This window comes from Typopeltis vanoorti, chromosome 1, assembly GCF_054136105.1.
Source record: "Typopeltis vanoorti isolate ZY-2024b chromosome 1, IOZ_Tvanoo_1.0, whole genome shotgun sequence".
NCBI lineage: Eukaryota > Metazoa > Arthropoda > Arachnida > Uropygi > Thelyphonidae > Typopeltis > Typopeltis vanoorti.
In genome coordinates, this window is record NC_143549.1 from 30,946,904 (window position 1) to 30,967,742 (window position 20,839).

The 20,839-nt window shown below is 33.7% G+C and overlaps 1 protein-coding gene across 3 annotated transcripts in view; it reads right to left on the reverse strand.

Moving 5' to 3' along the window:
- The window catches only part of cbc (protein CLP1 homolog), a 194,100-nt gene that overhangs the window by 67,316 nt on the left and 105,945 nt on the right, over positions 1–20,839 (reverse strand). For all 3 annotated transcript variants that reach the window (XM_090415421.1, XM_090415438.1, XM_090415432.1), the window contains exon 7: positions 13,061–13,231. In XM_090415421.1, coding sequence (XP_090271547.1) covers positions 13,061–13,231 — 171 coding nt within the window. The remainder of the gene's footprint in view (positions 1–13,060; positions 13,232–20,839) is intronic.

The window sequence follows — 20,839 nt, forward strand, 5'->3', positions numbered from 1 at the left end:
AAGGATATATTTTTCTCCCTTTCATGTCACCTTTATCATCTCTAATTCCTTTTAAAGCACTCTTTCCTCCTTTCTAAGCTGCTTCTTCAACAACCTCTAGAATATTTTGCCACCTTCTTGATATTTATTTTCTATGGTCTTGCCAAAGTCCTCCTACGACATTTGTTTAGCTAGTTTTACACAGTGTTTAGCTTTCTTACATTTGTCTCTGTATTCTGTAAGAGCACAAGTTGACTTATTTGCCAGGAACTTTTGATATGTTATCTTCTTTTCCTTCACTGCTTCTTTAACTTCCTGTGTCCACCAGAGAGTTCTGATTTTTCTAACCTTGCAGACAATCTCACTACATATCTCTCTGGCTGAATCATTCACGGTTTTCTTCAAGGCTTGACACTGAATCTCCAAGGTTTGGTTCCTGTTCTTAAATTCTTTCATTTTTCTTCAATAATCTTTGTGTATTTTAGTCTACAGTTCACATCTGAGAGCTGCTCAACTTTTATTCGCTTTAAAACTTTCTTACATGTTACTCTTTTCAATATGAAATTCAATTTTATCCTGCTCAAGACGAAATAGTAATCACTTCCAATTTTAAATCCTCTGTATACTCTGGTGTTCTGCACAAGAGAGAAAACATCACTATCAACAATAACAAACTCAATGAGACTTTTGTTATTCCTTGCATTATTATTAGCTTTGCTCTTTTCTCCAAATATTCCAAAAATATTTTTGTATATCTCACAATCATTTCCTACTCTGTTATTTAGATCCCCAACAAGGACCAACTTTTCCTCTTTCATTGTGTCAGTTGCTTTCTCTAAAGCCTCAAAAAATTCCTCCACTTCTACCTTGGTAGAACCTTCTGTGGGACCATAGGCACAAATAAGTCTCATTGTCCAGTTCTCCATTCTCATATTTGCCCACATTACTCTACTTGAGACTGACTGCCATTCAAGAAGATTGGCCTCGTATTTAGTATTGAATACTATGGCTACTCCTTCTTTTTCTTGATTGTCATTGCCTGAATATAACATTTTGTATTTATTGCTCAGAAAGATCTCACCAGCTTTTGTTTTCTTGTTTCAGTCACCCCTATTATGTCAATCTAGTACTTATCTAATTCCTCAGCTAGCTCCATTTCTTTGCCATTCTGGCCTCTAATGTTGATATTACTGATCCTTAACTCTGGTGATGTTGAGTTGAGGTGTGTTTTCAGATTTCTTCCAGGGTGAACAGCAAAAAGTCAGTAGCTGACTTTTTTGCTGTTCACCCTGGTTCCCTGGCGAAAAACAATGGAGGCCTTGCTTAATAGAGCGACACCCCAGCAGGCATGAAATTTTTTCATGTTGTACCAACATTTTGTATTTTGGTTTAAGCCAATAAGAATACAATTTGGTCGGCTAAATCCCAAATTGCCAGCCCATCCTTGTTCATTCAGTATCCAGCTAGATTCCCAACAAGGTGCATCACGAGAAAGAGAGGATTGGACAGTAGGTCAGAAGTCCTGGTCATTCTCCACATTCTTTTAAAGGCTATGTGGAGGTCTCCTCTCAGTTATACAGCTTTGACCCTTAAGCACCCCCCCCCATCATATAGGTATACAGCATTATTAATTATTTTGTGGAATTCCTATTGGGCAAGTAAATTTTTTGCTCTACGAGTAGGGTTTTGCATAATTTGTTGTCTTCTCATCATAATTATTTTCTATTTCAATGGAAGTGATCTGATGCCTTTTTCCTCAAAGGTTTCTAAATGTATATTTGTGCTAATGCAGAAGATAATAACTTGCCCAAGGCCAAGTCAAAGCTTTTGCTCTTTTTAAACAGGAAGTAAACCAGAATTTACACAATGGATCAGAAATGAATTTTTTTAGATAAAATCTTTTACTAATACTTCTTCCATGAGCACATTAGTGAAGAGGGAAATCACACCTACAAAGAGATGAAATTATATTGTCACTCCTGACCCACTATGTAAATTCTTGTTACTTCCTATTTTAAAGCACTATTGACTAACAAAACTTTGGTTTAGCCATGGGCAATTCATTTCTCTTATATTAGCAAATATAACTGGCCCACAGCTGAGAGAACCTTAATTGGCATAGTGCAAAGAAGAGTCAATTCATGTTGAAGGAGAGAAAGGAATAAGGCAATGTACAAATTCGTCACCAACATGTGAAATCATGTGCTTTATACTTAAAATTTTCCAACTGTTTTTTATACAAGTAAAATAATTACTTTAAAAACTAGAATGTTCATAAAAGAAAACCTAATTTTTCGACATGCAATAATAAACACTCATCCTATGAAAAACATTGATTACCCTATTATCGGAATAGATTCACCTTCTTCTGCCGTGCACAGAAGTGTCGAGAGGTATTGCATTTGCAGTCAAACTATATTCAAATATATTTAGAAGTCTTTCACTTATTCATATACTCTCAGTCTTGCTTTTGGTTTCGCTATACAGATGACATTTTTTTGCAATCTGGTTGCTACCTACTTTTTATTTTTAAGTCTAATATAAACAATTAAATTTACCATGGAAACAGAAAATGACAACAAATTATTCTAAGATATTTTGCTAATCCTCTAACCATCAGGTGAATTAATTACTTCCATTTATGAAAGCCAACTTTCACCGGATGCTACATTCAACAGCAATCTGCTCACTGTCCCTCACAGAAGATTGGAATTATCAAAACTTTAGTTCAACGTGCTCATTCTATACACCCCCCCCCCCCCAACAACAACTCTTAAACATCAAATGATACATAAAACTCAATTGCTTCTCAGAAAGAATCACATACATCTTTTTAATTTCTTTAATCCTAGCTCAAATAACAAGGAAATAGTATGTTGAGTCCCAATCCCATACATTTCTGGCATCTCAGAACCAATTTCCAAAATTCTGAAGAAATGGCTACTTTTCTTTTCCTATCAATAAATTATCATCATGGTTTCCATCTAAAGATAAGCACTCTCCTCTAGCTCCTCCTGGTGTCTACCAAGTTCCCTGTGATTGTCTTTATTCTGACTTCACACAAACAAGCACACCAATCTTACATCAGCAACAAGAAATCTGGCAAGGCACATCACAGAATAGACACAAACCACAATATCCTATGGTCTGAAACATGCTTACTCAATCAATGCCACCATAAATTTGAACATTTGTTTAAAGAAAGTGCTGAGGCATTGCTTCATCGTTCCAAACTTAAATTGGAATGACTGCCTCCTTTCATTATCTAAGATATGGGAGAGTGTTATTCTAGTCACACATTGTTACACCCTAATATCTTAAGAATGTAAAATTCTCAGTTATCATGGTGCAACATGAAGAGCAAATAAATTAAAAACCCTGCATGAAAGATAATAGATGAATTATTTAAGAGAAAAGGAAATATTCTTGCATCCAATAAAATATATAAAATATAAAGGTGTTTGTTGAACTAACTAACAAATAGAAAGAAAGAAAGAATATATTAATGTTGTAATATGATATAAAAGAGAAAATTTATCTAAGTAAGACAGAAAAGAATTAGTCATAAGAAATGGTATGTGAGAGGCTAGAGATTAAATTCATAGAAAAATTTTGGAAAGGGGATTAAATTAGAGGCTAGCACAAGAAAAACAACAGACAATCGCTTAGGGTCAATTCCCGGATTGAGACTTCGTTACGGGCTCGCCGATCAAATGACGTTTGGCAGAAAAACGCCACCCTAATTGGTCGGTAAAGTCAATTAAAAAAAAAAAAAAAAAAGGGGGGGGGGGCAGAGAAAAGAAGTTAGAGAAGGTGCCATTAGGAGAGAGGGTATAAAAGGGTTAGAACCACCCCCCACCCCCCGAGAAGACTCTTTTTTGGCTTGTGGTTTTGGTTCTGTTCCAGGAGAGTTCTTCGCGAGCTCTTTCATATGGATTTCACGGTGTTTTCCTGAGTGGCGAGATAGGAGTTATATCTCCGTAGTCACAACACGGAAACGAAAGTGAGTGGGATTTCGATTCCGTACTTCCTATGTAAGAAGTGAGGAATGCCATATAGTCAAAGAAAGGAAGCATATTCTTTGTGTTTCAACTCCAGTGTCAACTACGAGAAAGGGAAAGAAGTAAAGAAATCGATGTCCACGTCGCAAGTTGTACAGCCGTTATATAGATGATTCAAAGTGTGTCCTAAGTTACGAGAGGTTAAGACCGCGTAAGCATAGTTCAATTCCAAAAGGAACGTAGGAGAAACAGATTATCAGAGAGGTTATACCAAGATAGTTCGATCAGAAAAAGGTAGAGGCCCATATGGAAAATTCAAGAAAGAAAGGTACTGTAAAATATATCTCGTGTTAACTAAGATTCATCTGTATTAGTTATCATTATTCTAATACTGAACTGTTGAAGTGACCAAGAAAACAATACTAGGACTTTAGTATATGACAGAATATAATGAAAGTAAGCTTACTAATGTTAATATTATATGAGTAATTAAGTGTCCTGAGAATTTTGCATGTCTAATATATTGTATAAGAAAGTTTAAATGTCATAGTTATGTGTCAGTGCAGTAAATGGTTTAGTTAATCTACTTAAGTTTTGATAGTTAAATAGTGTGAATTAATCTTATATGTCCGTGTCAAATGAATTTATGTGTTGAATGTGTATGGCGGCATGATCGTAATACCCATTATAGGATCATAGCTTAATAATTTATGATAAGCTAATGTAAATCAGTTTGTAAATATTTAGTATAGCATTGAATTGAGTAATAACTAATATTTGAATTGTACCATGTTAAGGAATTTAATAAACCTTTTGTCCAATGATAAAACAGTTGTCTGAAATTGCTGTCCAATGCACCACTTGAAAAAATTACGAACCTAATCACGCGGGAAATTAATGTGTTAAGAAACGAGATAAAGTGTCACGACTGCAACATAGTTTCACTTTCAGACATATTTTAGTTCTTTCTCCTTGTTTTTGTATATAATATCTTAAACTAAATGTCCCAAAAGGCGTAGCATAGCATAATACAAATATTAGAGATACTAAGGGGAGAATTAACTTAAGTATTAGTAAAAATTTTGGTGATATCTCGTGCATAGATAATAGTTGAACATAGATAAAGGGGAAATAACTAGATAGAATAAAAATCATAAATTGGGACACAACATCACTAAAGGTGTTTTTTTTTCCCCATACAGTTAATCAATAATTAATAACACATTTCCTCGGTTATACTTTTGCACTGTTTTATGTATAACAAGGAAATAGTATGTTGTTACATAGCTCTTACTGTTTCGAATCAATCCACTGTTCATGTTCTACCTTGTAATTAACTAACTTTGCTGATGATGGCATGTAATATTTAGGATGAAATATATGGTTTTAAATAAATATAATATTTACCTATTCCTTGTATTTTCATGCAAATTAAAAAACTTGTGGAGAAGAACAAGGCTGGGTTCATGCTAAATAGAAGTCATCAGAACCAGATTTACACTTCAAGTTAAATACTTCAGAAATGGCTGCACTGCATAGTTCAGAAGGCCTGGACAGAGGGACAAATTCCCGATGAGTGGAGTAGAGCTCTCATAGTACCCATATATAAAAAGAGAAATAAAACTGAATGTGAGAATTACAGAGGTATTTCCCTACCGAGTGTTCCTGGTAAGATATATGCAAGTATACTTGAGAAACAGTTGAGAAGAATTGTAGAAGAAAAGTTTGGTGAAGAACAAGCTGGATTCCGGCCAAATAGAGGCAGTCAGGATCAGATCTTCACTTTACGACAAATAGTGGAGAAATCATGGGAATATAACAGAGATTTCTATTTGAGTTTTGTAGATCTTTAAAAGGCATATGATAAGGTGCCAAGAGAGAAGCTATTCAATACGCTACAGTTATATGGTGTCAATGGGGCATTATATCAAGCAATACTTAGTCTTCAGCAGTTAGAATTGAAGTATAGAACAGAAGTATAGGAAGATGGTTTAATGTTAAATCTGGTGTGAGACAAGGATGTACATTATCCTCTCTGTTATTCATTATCTATATGGATCACATTATGAAGAAAAGTGATATTAAACATGATATGAAAACTGGAGATGTTAGTGTCAGCTCTTTGCTTTATGCAGACGATGTTATACTTATCAATAAATCCACTACGAGTCTCCAAGATTCATTGACTAAATTGAATAACTGTTGTAATAGATATGGTATGAAGGTCAGCAATAAAAAGACAAAGACAATTAAAATAGGCAGAATCGTTGAAAATGTCAACTGCATTGTGAATGGAGAACCTGTGGAATAAGTAAAACATTTCATCTACTTTACCCTATCTATCTAATGGGAGGGAGGGAGGGAAAACACTGTGCACTACGGAAATTTCGTGCTTGCGATTCAGCAGATATGCTACATAAAGTAATAGTTCTTTAATTGTAACCAAATCTGTGTATGGGGGGGGGGGGGGATAACCTGTTCGTTTTAGGATATATATTTACAATAATCCTACAATAATTAAGGCGAATGCTGTATCTGGTTGGTATATTTGAATTACTCAAAGGTGTAAAAATTTTAATAAACTATGTGAGAATCAGAAATGTAAAGAACAGAACAAGTTTGAGTAAAAATACTTTCACTGCTTACAAACAAGTTAGAGTTATTAATAATTAGCATTTCTGATATTATATGTGTGTCCTGTAAGTTGTTGGATAGAGCAAACAGCATGTGATCCTATAAATTCTAGTTAGCCATTCATAAATGAATTTATGACATCATTTAAAAAAAAAAAAAAAAGGAGAGGGAAAGAGATTTGTTTACAAAGTATAAATAACTAATTAATGATAAACAGCCACTGTATGCATTGGGCAGTTCAGCAATTTCTGTTTAGTGATCATTGTCTCCAAGGAGCATTCTGTCTTTATATTCCTCAAACATGTTATTAGTCATTCTTGGAGTCCATGGGATTATTAATAGTCTCCTCCACACCCATAATTCAAATAAATCAATTCACTTTCTGTCTTTCTTCTTAATAATCTAGCTTTCACATCCATACATTACTAATGGAAATACCATTACTTTGACAATTCTAACTTTCATGGCCGTTCTCACATCTCTATCTTTCATAATTTTTGTCAGGTTTAACATTACTTTTTTCCCCATGACTATCCTTCTTTTAATTTTAAACTCACATTTACCATTATTTCTGATTCTGGACCCCCAGTAAAATCATAACTTTCAATGATTTTTATTTTATTTTATCTCCCTCTATTATAAATTCATTTAAATTGTCAGAAGCCATCACTTTTGTTTTGCTGATGTTTATTAGTTACTGCTATCAGGGCTGTATCATCTGCATATCTTTAATTATTTTTCTTCCACCAATCTTAATTCGAACTGGATCTTTGTCAAAATCTGCCATTCTCATAATATTTTTGTAATAGATTTCACGGTTTGATATGAACACAGATGATTAAGAAAATAACTATTTATTAACTTAAAAGCTAATATTTAGCTGGTATTATATCCAGCATCTTCAGAGCACACAACACAAAGTTTGTTACAAATGCAAAACAATTTTATGGGGATTATAACCATTGGTTTTAATCCCCATAAAATAGATAACATACTAAAGCTACCCAGAAATCCCCTCTATCTACCACAGAAGACTACAACAAAACTTTCACCATCCCATACATTAAAGGCACATCTGAAAAGATATCTAGAGTGCAATAAACACCAACTACACACAGTATTTAAACTTTATGTAAAATTAGCAACTCTTATCCGTTCACCTAAGGACAAATGCACCCCTTTATCACATCCAGGAGTCTATGAAGTGCCCTGTTCTTGCCATCAAGTACTACGGACAGACAGGAAGAACTGCGGACATCCACCCTAGTGAACACAAAAAATATATCCGACACTTTTGCTATGGCAAGTTGAGTCTGGCAGGCCAAGCTTTGGATACCCCTGCACACAGGATCAATTGGAAAGAAACAAAAGTAATGCACAGAAGCTTCTAGAAGTCAGAGAGGTTGTTCCTGGAATCAACAGAAGCCTTAAAACATACTCCAAACCTTAACAAGTATGGCTGTATAAATCTACCAAAGATTTGGGAGACAGTCATCTTAAGACCAAATTAATATTTATTACTTTTATTTTATTTCATTTTTTTAAACTTTCTAAGACTATCATTTGGACTACTATTTCAAAACTTTTTTTTTTTTTTTTAACCTAGATGGTACCATATTAGGACTTTAGTCTTGTGTTGCATGCTGCAATTACTTTTACTAGCCCCACTGTTACACCGTATTGTTGTTGTTTTGCATTTGTAACAAACTTTGTGTTGTGTGCCCTGAAGATGCTGGATATAATACCAGCGAAATATTAGCTTTTAAGTTAATAAATAGTTATTTTCTTAATCATCTGTGTTCATATCAAACCATGAAATCTATTACAAAAATGTCTGATGAACACATAAGTCTATCCACGTGTATTCTCATAATATATTCACTATAAATATTAAAAAGGTAGGGTGACAGTATACAACCCTGCTGCATCTGTTTTTCCATTGAAGCTTCTTGGCTGTCATACAGCTTACGCATCAAGAGAAATAGATGTTCAGGTATTCCATTGATTTCATTATAATCCACAGTCTGTTCTGATCCACACAATCAAAAATTCTCTTATAAGCAATAAAACAGATGAATACTTCCTTCTGAAATTCTCTTGTTCTTTCCATAATTCATCTCATGTTTTCTATTTGGTCTCTAGTTCCTCTGCCTCTCATCAAGCCTGCCTGTTCTTGTGGCATTTCTCTATTCACACGACTCAAATCTTTCTTTATTGGATCACTTTCAGCATAACTTTACTTGCATGTGAAATTAAAACATGGTTCTATAATTCTCACAATCTCTGGGATTTGATGAATACTGATGTTTTCCAATCTCCAGGCCAGTATATATTCTTCCAAACCTGTTGACAAATTTCAGTAAATATATTCACCACCTCATTCACAGCTGCTCTCAATAATTTCACTGACACAACAACTCCAGGAGCTTTTCATTTTGGCAGTTGTTCCATTGCTGATATCATTTCACTTTTCATTATCATGGGTTCCTCAACAAATTCTCCTTCACTATTATTATCTTTCTTGTACAAATCCTCAACATATTCTTTCCGTCTTTTTTTTTTCACTGCTTCTTCTTCCATCAGACATTCACCTGAATTACAAATCCTAATCTAGGAATAAACTTCCCTGTAACATCATTTATTTTTCTAAACAGATTTCTTGTTCTATCCATAATATTGCTTTCTTCAATTTGCTTGCACCTTTTGTTTAAATGTTTTTCCTTATCTTTCTTAGCCTGTCTTTGGAAATCTGTAGTCAGTTGTCTAACCCTTTCTTTGTTTCTCTGAAGTTTCGTTTTTTCTAAAGTGCTTTAGAAGACCATGATATAAGATTTGACAATACTGGAGTCCTGATGGGTAACAGATTAATTTGGAGAAAAACTATCAATAGGAAATTAGTAATTATATAAAATTTTCATGATTGGAGTAGAGCTCTCATAGTACCCAAATATAAAAAGGGAAATAAAACTGAATGTGAGAATTACAGAGGTATTTCCCTACTGAGTGTTCCTGGCAAGATCTATGCAAGTATACTTGAGAAACGGTTGAGAAGAATTGTGGAAGAAAAGCTTGGTGAAGAACAAGCTGGATTCAGGCCAAATAGAGGCTGTCAGGATCAGATCTTCACATTACGACAAATAGTCGAGAGAGCATGGGAATATAATAAAGATCTGTATTTAAGTTTTGTCGATTTGGAAAAGGCATATGACAAGGTGCCAAGAGAGAAGCTATTCAATATGCTGCAGTTATATGGTGTCAATGGGGCATTATATCAAGCAATACTTAGTCTTTATTTGAGTTGTAAGTCAGCAGTTAGAACTGAAGGAAGTACAGGAAGATGGTTTAATGTTAAATCTGGTGTGAGACAAGGATGTACATTATCCCCTCTGTTATTCATTATCTATATGGATCACATTATGAAGGAAAGTGGTATTAAACCTGATATCAAAATTGGAGATGTTAATGTCAGCTCTTTGCTTTATGCGGATGATGTTATACTTCTAAATAAATCCGCTACAAGTCTGCAAGATTATCTGACTAAATTGAATAGCTGTTGTAATAGATATGGTATGAAGGTCAGCAATAAAAAGACAGCAAATGAAAATAGGCAGAATCATTGAAAATGTCAACTGTGTTGTCAATGGAGAACCTGTGGAACAAGTAAAACATTTCAGTTACTTAGGCACGATTTTTACTGAAGATGGTAAATTAAATATAGAAATAGACAACAGAATCAGCAAAGCTGGTATGGTGGGAAGTCAATTGAATAAATTCATATGGAATAAGAGAGAAATTAGTCGGAACACTAAATTAGCTGTATACAAGACAGTGTTCAAACCAGTTTTAACTTATGGATCTGAGAGCTGGGTCAGATGTAAAACACTTGACCAAAGACTAGAGACCGCAGATATGAGAGTCCTGAGAAAGATTAGAGGCGTGAATAGATGGCATCAATGGCAATATCATATTAAAAATGAGGATATTAGAAAAGAACTTGACATTGTCAGCTTCCAGGAATGCGTTAGCAGAGCTAATCTCAGGTGGTATGGTCACTTAAATAGAATGGGAGAGGAAAGATTAGCAAAACAAGTGTTCTCTGCCAGGTTGGCAGGAAAACGACCCAGAGGAAGACCAAGATATAGGTGGATTGATACGGTACAAAGTGCCTTAGACGATAGAAATATAAGATCTGATAATGTTGGAGTCTTGATGTAAATTTTTCATGTAGTACTGTCATATCCTGTACACCCCTTGAGGGTACATGGCAGGAATTTGATGATGATGATGATGATAAAATTTTCATGTCGCACAACCATAATATCCTGTACAGTCCTAAGGGTACATATCAAGAATTCGATGATTATGATGAAAATGTTTTTAACTAGAGATGCATATGACCATATGCCTGAATAGACATTTGAACCAGTCAACTCAAGGAGTTAAAATATCATGAGGCTATATTAAGACTACTGAAAAGTTTAGAATTAGAGTTAAATGATGCATAGTAAATGGAACAGATAATGGTAAAATAAAATCTGAGGATAAGCATATTTTAGATGCCTGGAGTAATTACTTTGAAAAAAAAAAAAAAAAAAAAAAAAAAAGCACTCAGCAATTTCAAATGTGAAAGTCATCTGTAGTAAATGATATTGATCAAAAATGTTCAAAGTATGGAAGTATGCAAGTTTTACAGTGAGTACTATGCATACTTCAGAAGGTCAAGTTCCAAATGATGAAGTCATTTAATGTATTCTTAAAACTGTGCCTATTAACTGCAAGTTAAAATTGGAAGTAAAAATAACAGAATAAGCAAAGCTACTACAGTAAGGAACCAGTGCAATAAATTTACATGGAATAAGACAAAATTTAGCCAAACTACAAAACTAGCAGTATGCAAGATGGTATTTAAATCATTTTTTTAAATTATGCATCAAAAAGTTGGGTTCGAAATAAAAAGATGATTGATAAAGCTGACCTCTCAGCATTTTTCTCTTTCAATATTACTTCTGACATTATCTCAAAAAAAAATAAAAATGAATCAGAAAAATTATTTTCAATAATCTAAATGCTAATATTGCCTTGTTTTGATGTTATCCATCTAACTGTGCTAAAAATTTGTGATAGTGAACATCAACTAATATGAACACAATCCTTTATCCAGCCTATAGCTAAAAAAAAGTGAAATAAATAATCAAACTATTACATCCCATTGACTTCATTCCAATAATGAAGTAACTCAAAAGTAATGGAGAAAGTCATTAATAGTCAACTTCTCTATCTAGAAGCTCACCAATTAATGACATTTGAGAACTTATTAGAAAAATTATGCAAGTGAATGGATGACATGAAAGGCAGAATGACGATGAAAATGTGATTCTGCCTTTCACGTGGATATTAAGGAGCTTCACATTGTTGGCATTCGTGGATGTGTGAACGGAGCTAATCTAAGGAGGTGTGGTTACTTCAAGACCCAGAGGAATGCTAAGATCGAGGTGGACTGATCCTAGAAGGTTGAAATATAAGATCCAAAAGCACCAGAGTGCTGACAAATAACAGATTAATTTGGAGGAATATTGCTAATAAGAAATTAATAATAATATAAACTTAATCATAAAGTGTTATCATATGTGAGAATAATGCTACTCATGCAATTCCTATGAAGCATCAGGATTTTTAGCAAAGGAACACAATAAACTTGTGTATCTTAAATATTAATCTGAGGCTACTGTGGTTTTGTATGTTATCATATGGATAATGGCAACATATAAAATAACGGATATCTGCTTAGCCAAAATTACTCCAAGATACTATATGCAATGAATGAATAATAAGTTTGATTCAATGGAATAATCTTTGAGTATTAAAAGAAAAGTGTTTTTTTTTTAATAACAATCCCAATTTGAAGGTGTTTGAATTAAAGTATTCCACTAGTATGTTGTGAGTTAAAGTAATTCTAGAATTTTTAGGAAATCGAAATAAGGAGAGAATTGAGGCAGAAGATGCAAAGAAGAAGAAAAGTCAATGGTTGCTGAATGTATAAGTAGGTTTAAAAAGAAGATTAATAGAATTATAAAGTCACTCTGGATGATTGCTCTCCATGAAAATGAGTAGAAAAGGAATCCACCAGAAATCAAACATCTCTTCTCAAGGGAGTAAAAAAATTAGAAAAGAGAAAAATAAGAAAACAACCTAGTCACTAGGGATTTCACAGTAATTTTAATCAGTAATCCACAGTATGTCTTCTGAATAGTGATTCAGAAGAGAAATAATTGTTATGGAAGTACTAAATGTACTTCCTTAACAGGTTAAAAAATACTTGACATGTTTATGTGCCAAGGTGGATGGAGGATATGTAAGTCTTTAAGAGATAAAACAGATTGAAGTACATTTACAAAAATAATAAAACAATAAATTGAAGAACAGAAAATAAATATGATGATGCTTACCCTTTTTATTACTTTCTGCTCTAGAATTTATAACTTCTGCTAATCTGGATACCAAAATGTTGTACAATATAATGTTGCTTCCTGGACTTGTGTGTCCATAATGATATACAAGTGGTGCTTGTTGTGAAAATCCTTCTTCAACATCTGATGTTCTTTCAACTAACAATGCTCCTAAAAAAGACCAACAAAGTAATGAAAAGAAGGTTTATTTCTAAGAAATTTTAGAACAAAAGAGGCAAACATTTTAAATAAATATAATTTCTTCAAAATGTTTCTTAAAAATTTCTTATAAAATGTGAGCAGACTAAGATAATAGGATATATATGCTATTATCTTAGCGTTCTGAACTTTTACTCTTAAACAGTGATCTATATGAGACTCTGATATGGCTTTTTCCATTTAAGAAATGGAATGTTTGAAAGTGAAGTAAATGTAGAGGGTACAAGATAGTCAACTATTTGCTTAACAGAGAAGTTGTGATCCCCTGGCTTGCAAGATACATGCAGCTCTTTGTATTTTTTTTTTAATGAATAAACAAGGTGTAGGTGGTTTCACATGGAATGTGAGGCCACAACACCTCATTAATTAGAGGCCTGAAAGTGGCTTGAAAAAGATCAACATCTGATCTCAGGATTATTAGCATATCTAACACCTCATTAATTGGAGGCCTGAAAGTGGCTTGAAAAAGATCAACATCTGATCTCAGGATTATTAGCATATCTAACCTCTTGTCCCAGTTACACAAAGATTGCATCGTTTTCATCAGCCAGGAACCAATCAGAGTTAACAATAAAAAATTCAGTGATTGGAATCTGCTCAACTCGGCACAAAGTTTAAGATAAGTACCATCCCTGGAAAAGAAGTTAAGCTAAAGAAAAATTAGACAAGTGCTGTATTTAAAAACTGGAATTACAGATTAAGAAATCCAAAATCCTTCTACTTATTGTTTAAAAGGATCTCACCTATTCAACACTAAAAACGGTAGCCAATTACATGTAGAGTGAGGTGAACAAATTTAAAAATGGGAAACAGGAGAATAAACTACTAATTATTTGTGTTCAAAATGACACTGAGAATGCCACTAGAGAAGAAGTAGACAAACATTCTGAGTTACAAAATACAGATGACAAAGGAAATAGTAAATATTTCCTCTTGGAGTCTAAAATGAAAGACTATAAAATAAATCGGTATGCTTAAGGGTCAAAGCTGTAAAACAGAGGAGACTTCCACATAGCCTTTAAAGGAATGCAGAGAACTGTCCAGGATATTAGGTGAGCTACTGCAACAAATCCTAAAACGCACCCTAACTAAATATTATTCGAGTTGAAGATCAGTACTATCAACATAAGAAGACTGAATGGCAAAGAAATGGAGCTAGCTGAGGAATTGGATAAGTACCAGATTGACATAATAGGGGTCACTGAAACCAAAAAAGACCAAAACTGGTGAGGTCATTCTAAGCAATAAATACAAAATATTATATTCAGATAATGACAATCAAGGAAAAGAATGAGTAGTCATAATATTCAACACTAAATAAAGGCTAATCTTCTTGAATGGCAGGCAATTTCAAGTATCAAGTAGAATGATGTGGGCAAATATCAGAATAGGGAATTGGACAACGATACTTATTTGTGCTTATGGTCCCAATGAAGGTTCTATCTACTAAGTTAGAAGTGGAAGAATATTTTGAGGCTTTAGAGAAAGCAGCTGACACAACGAAAAAGGAAAAGTTGGTTCTTGTTGGGGATCTAAATAGCAGAGTAAGAAATGAATGTCAGACATACAAAAATATTTTGGGAAAATTTGGAGAAAAGAGCAAAGCTAATAATAATGGCAAATACCTGTTGGATTTCTGCTAGTGATGTTTCTCTCTGGTGCAGGACAATAGAGTGTACAGAGGATTGGAAGTGATCACTATTTAGTCTTCAGCAGGATAAAATTGAATTTCACATTAAGGAGAAGAACATAAGAAAGTTTTAAAGTGAATAAAAATTGAGCAGCTCTCAGATGTGAACTGTAGACTAAAATATATAAACATTATTCAAGAAAATATAAAAGAGTTTGAGAATAGGAACCAAACCTTGGAGATTCAGAGGCAAGCCCTAAACAAATCGCTGATTGATTCAGCCAGAGAAGAATGTGGTGAAGTTGTCTGCAAAGATAGAAAAAAAAAAAAAAAAATCAGAACTCCATGGTGGACAAAGGAAGTTAAAGAGGCAGTGAAGGAAAAGAAGAAAGCATATCAAAAGTTCCTGGCAAATAAGTCAGCTTGTGCTCTTAGAGAATACAGAGACAAATGTAAGAAAGCTAAATACTGTGTAAAACTAGCTAAACAAAAGTCATAGGAAGACTTTGGTAAGAACATAGAAAATAAATATCAAGAAGGTGGCAAGATATTCTGGAGGTTGTTGAAGAAGCTGTAAAAGGAATTTGAGATGATAAAGGTGACACATGAAAACTGGAGAAAAAGATATCCTTGAAGTATGGAGTAACTACTTCAAAAAAATTACTAAATGAAACAAGGAGTGATAGCACATTGGTAAAAAAACGCTCAGGTGGATGCAGTCAGGAATACATAACCATACTTGAAGTAGAAAAAGCCATCAACGGCCTGAAATGTGGAAAGGCAACAGGAGTAGATGATATTCGACCAGAAATGCTCAAGTATGGAGGTATGAATGTGTTACAGTGGCTGCACTGCATAGTTCAGAGGGCCTGGAGAGAGGGACGAATTCCAGATGATTGGAGTAGAGCTCTCATAGTACCCATATATAAAAGGGGAAATAAAACTGAATGTGAGAATTAGAGAGGTATTTCTCTACTAAATGTTTCTGGTAAGATTTATACCAGAGAAATATACTTGAGAAATGGTTGAGAAGGATTATGGAAGAAAAGCTTGGTGAAGAAAAAGCTGGATTTAGGCTAAATAGAGACTGTCAGGATCAGATTTTCACCTTACGAAAATAGTTGAGAAGTCATTGGAATATAACAAAGTTCTGTATTTAAGTTTTGTAGATCCTGAAAAGACATGACGAGGTGCCAAGAAAGAAGCTATTCGAAACGCTACAGTTATATGGTGTCAATGGGGCATTTTATCAAGCAATACTTAGTCTTTATTTGAGTAAGTCAGCAGTTAAAATTGAAGTGCAGGAAGGTGATTTCATGTTAAATCTGGTGTCAGACAAGGATGTACATTATCTCTTCTGTTATTCATTATCTACATGGATCACATTATGAAAGAAAGGGATATTAAATCTGATATCAAAATTGTAGATGTTAATGTGAGCTTTTTGTTTTATGTGTATGATGCTATACTTCTAAATAAATCTGCTACAAGTCTGCAAGATTCCTGACTAAATTGAATAACTGTTTTAATAGATACGGTATGAAGGTCAGCAATAACAAGACAAAGACAATAAAAATAGGCAGAAGCATTGAAAATATCAACTGAATTGTGAATGGAGAACCTATCAAACAAATAAAACATTTCAGTTACTTAAGCACGATTTTTAGTGAAGATGGTAAATTAAATATCGAAATAGAATCGACAAAGCTGGTATGGCAGTAAGTCAACTGAATAAATTTATATGGAATAAGAGAAAAATTAATCAAAACATTAAATTAGCTGTATATAAGACAGTGTTCAAACCAATTTTAATTTATGCTTCTAACCAGAAATGATACTCAGGACACTCAGATATGAGAGTCCTGAGAAAGATTAGGGGCATGAATAAATAGCATCAATAGCAATATCATATTAAAAACAAGGATATTAGGAAAGATCTTAACATTGTTAGCATCCAGGAATGTGTTAGTAGAACTAATCTGAGGTGGTATGGTCACTTAAACAGAATGGGAGAGGAAAGATTAGCAATAGATAACAAGTGTTCTCTGCCAGGTTGGCAGGAAAAAGACCCAGAGGAAGACCAAGATATAGGTAGATTGATACAGCAAAAAGTGCCTTAGAAGATAGAAATATAAGATCTGACAATGTTGGAGCCTTGCCAGATAACTGATTGATTTTGGAGGAAAATTGTAGAGAGGAAGTTAATAATGATGTAAATTTTCATGTAGTACTATCATATCTTGTACACTCCTTGAGGATAAATGTCAGGAATTTGATGATGATGATAAAATAAATCCCAAACCTCTAGAAATATTTTGGCAGAATTTTTCCAAATTCAGTATTGAATATACAGAATTTGAATATAATGGCTATAGTATTACTGTAATATTTTCCTTTTCAGATTAGTTTTGTGAAGAATTTTATTCATGGTATTTTTGTTAATAATTTGTAATTCTTGCTTAAGAGTTCGTTCATTAGAGCAAATTGTCATAGCTCTATTTTTGAAGGCGCTAATTATTCCAAGTTGCTCGATGTTTTGACCTTCATATTAAGATCATCATTTGCAGGATACACATATACATACTGTACAAAGAAATAAGGTATGCTACAATCTAGCATATGGTCTACAGAGTATACACTAGTTTGGTCAACCATTAACACTACTGGCCTGACCTTTGGTGAATAAAGAAAAGAAAAAAGAAAAAAAATACTTTCTACATCAAAACTCAAGTTCTTTTTATTTGTGTTACAAATCATTCAGGGATATATTAATATTGAGATAGAGAGCAGCATGCTCTCATGTAATTATGGATAAATGAGAAAGCAGTATAGATAGTGGCCAATAAGGGCTGAAATATTACTCAAAGGTTTGTTGGAATACTGGAAAAAACTTATGTGGGCTAAAAGTATGCAAACCAAATTCTTAGAATTTTTATGCCACCGTTTGTTTAGATTAAGATGGCTGATGAAAATTTCACAGGCTTCCTTGAATTGCATTCATAGTAGAGTTTTGTATGATGTAAGGAACAGATAACTTTCCTTTTTTTTTTTTTTTATTAACAGATTGGAATTGTGCATCCAGTTTCATCAATATAAGGTAAGTTACAGGTGCAATGGATTTTGCATACCCCAGGGTGGGCCAAGGATCCTTGGAGGAGTTGAATATGTTTTTCTTAATTTTATATGTGGCTTAAAAATATCATTAAGATCGTAATGGTGTAGGATTCTATTTATTTATCTGATAACCCTTTAATGTATGGGACAGTTTTGGTTTTACTATATTACTTGCATGGTTTTTCTATATTACTTGCATTTTTCAGTGAAGTTATATGAAGAATTTTAGTTATGGTATTCTTGCTATAGCCATTGTTGATAAAGGTGTTGCTGATAATTTATAAACATCAAGTGGTTATTTTGGTTTATATTAAGCTGAAGTCTTACTATAACACGGTAGTTGTTTCCATAATTTTTTAATAATGAATGCTGATCATCATGTGCCTATGAAAAAAAGGATTCTCATGACCCATCGAGAACTAACATGCAAGAAGAGCAATCATTATGGTAAGCTAAAGATACACATTTCACTTTTGATCAATCGGCTAGCTTTTCATAGAGACAGCAGTCTAATTCCTAATTGCATCCAAGCTGAAAAAGAAATTTACTTTGGCCAAAGTACTTCAAATCTATGCCCACACAGAGAAAGCAATGCTTAGGGAGCAAAAACAGTCTGCAAAAACGTAGCAATGACCCAAAATCAAGTTATAAATCTGAACTCTCCAGTTATATAAATTGAGAGATTTGGAATGTACTTGAAAAGTTCACTGATAACTCAGCTAAATATATTCTGGAAAGTAACAAAAAAAATTATAGCCAAATTTCATAATTAAAACAGCAGATTTAACACAAATTTAACTAATTAGGATATCTCTCTTCCAACATGTCACTCTAGCAGCAACCAACCACATGCAAGTAATGGCAATGTGATCAATCTATCTAGCCTTACCCAATAACAGTGAACTATCACTATTTAATAAAAGCATAAACTTTGCAGCAATCAAATAATTAAAAGCTAATAAGGATATACTTAGTCTTACAAAGGTAATGCTACAGTTGTCCTAAATAGATCTGCATTCGGCTCTGAAATTATGTTGGATTTAATATCCACTTAATTTATATAATTTTGCATTGCCAAATTGAAGCCTTTTGACTCTTTATTTTAGTAAATAATACTAACATTGACCGAGAATTCGCTTACGGAAAATACACCTCTACGATGCTTCAAGTTCCTTAGTACCAAGAGTTTTTGTTCTTTCAGGTTTCTTCCGAAATTTTGCTCCTGTTGAGAGCATTTTACCTAGGAGAGTGCTTTCCAGCATGGCCCATCTGGGGCTTTGTCAGGGGATGCTTTTCCTTGGAATATTAGTGGTTTTGCTCGGTGTAGGGTGAGCCTGTCACCAAGTGGAACCAAGGCGGAGTTAGACAATCTTTCGGTCACTCGTAGGGATCCAGGGATCACCTAATTTTTAGAGAGACCTTTACTTATACAGTGTTTCTGACAAAAACCAATGAGTTTGAAACAGCTGTCAAACCAGTGAAACCTATCAAAATGAACCAATAGGATGTAAATATACAGGCGCTTCGGCGTGCGTGCTTGCTATAAGGTTCAGATAGGGCAACTCATAGTATGGTAGCGAGCATATTCCTGCAAGCTGTCAACTTTCAAATACGAAACTTTAATAGTTTCTGTATTCGGCTCTGAAATTATGTTGGATTTAATATCCACTTAATTCATATAATTTTAGTAAAGATCTATTTACCTTTATCAAGTGAATCAATTAATCTCTGATAGCAGCACTTATGAACTATAATCCACTTAACAGGATTAAGAAGAAAACTGTTAAATAACTTAAGTGTCACTTCTTGGCCATCAGACACTATTAAAAAACTGTTACCATGTTGCACTTGCTCTCCCAGAATTTATGGGATTCCCAAAGTTCACAAATATAACATTCTGCTTTGGCCAATAGTTGAAGTTTAATAGATAGCTGTAATTATCACCTAGTCAAGAAATGAGCATCAACACTCAAGGAGTTGGCAGGTCATTCCCTCTTCCTATATAAAGAACACACAACACTTCATAAACAAAATTAAAAACATAATGCTCGGCAAAGATGATTTATTAGTCATTGATGTTTCTGTCATTTTCACAAACGTCCCGATCAGTGACACAATTCTTCCCTTAGAGAACAAATTTCACATAATATTATTGTTTTGTCCACGTACTACATTTCGGTTACTTTGTGTGGCAAAATAATTTTTATCTACAAACAGAAGGTACAGCCATGGGATAACCACTCCCTCCCATTGCTAACTTTTACATGGAAGCTTTTGAGCAACATGCTTTAGATTTCTTCATTTTAAAACCTACAGTTTGGCTTAGACACACTGACAATGTTTTTGTTATCTGACCACAAGTCCACCAAACTTTAAACAGCTTCCTCAGCCACCTGATCAAACAATATGAGTGCACACAATTTAATGCTAAAATTGAAAATCAAAGCTCACTTCCTTTCCTGGATACACTGATCGCATGTCTTCCCTCAGACAGTTATATATATATATACAAGGTGGGACAAAAGTTACGAAGGAGTCTGAAATTTTAATAACTTTTTCTAATTAATTTTTTTTTAAAATTTTTCTTTATAGATTTTATAAAGAAGACCTTGGAAATTAACCATGGAAAAATTTCCGACTGAACAGAGAAGTTTTTGTGAAGAGTGATAAGAGTCAGCATGTAAAGGATGGGCCAAAAGTCACGAAGAAGTTTCAATATTTAATAACTCCTTTATTTTTTGTTTTAAATTTACAATACCACAGCATCATATATAGGAAATAAATTTACACTAGGTGTGAAAAACCAAATCTTGTCA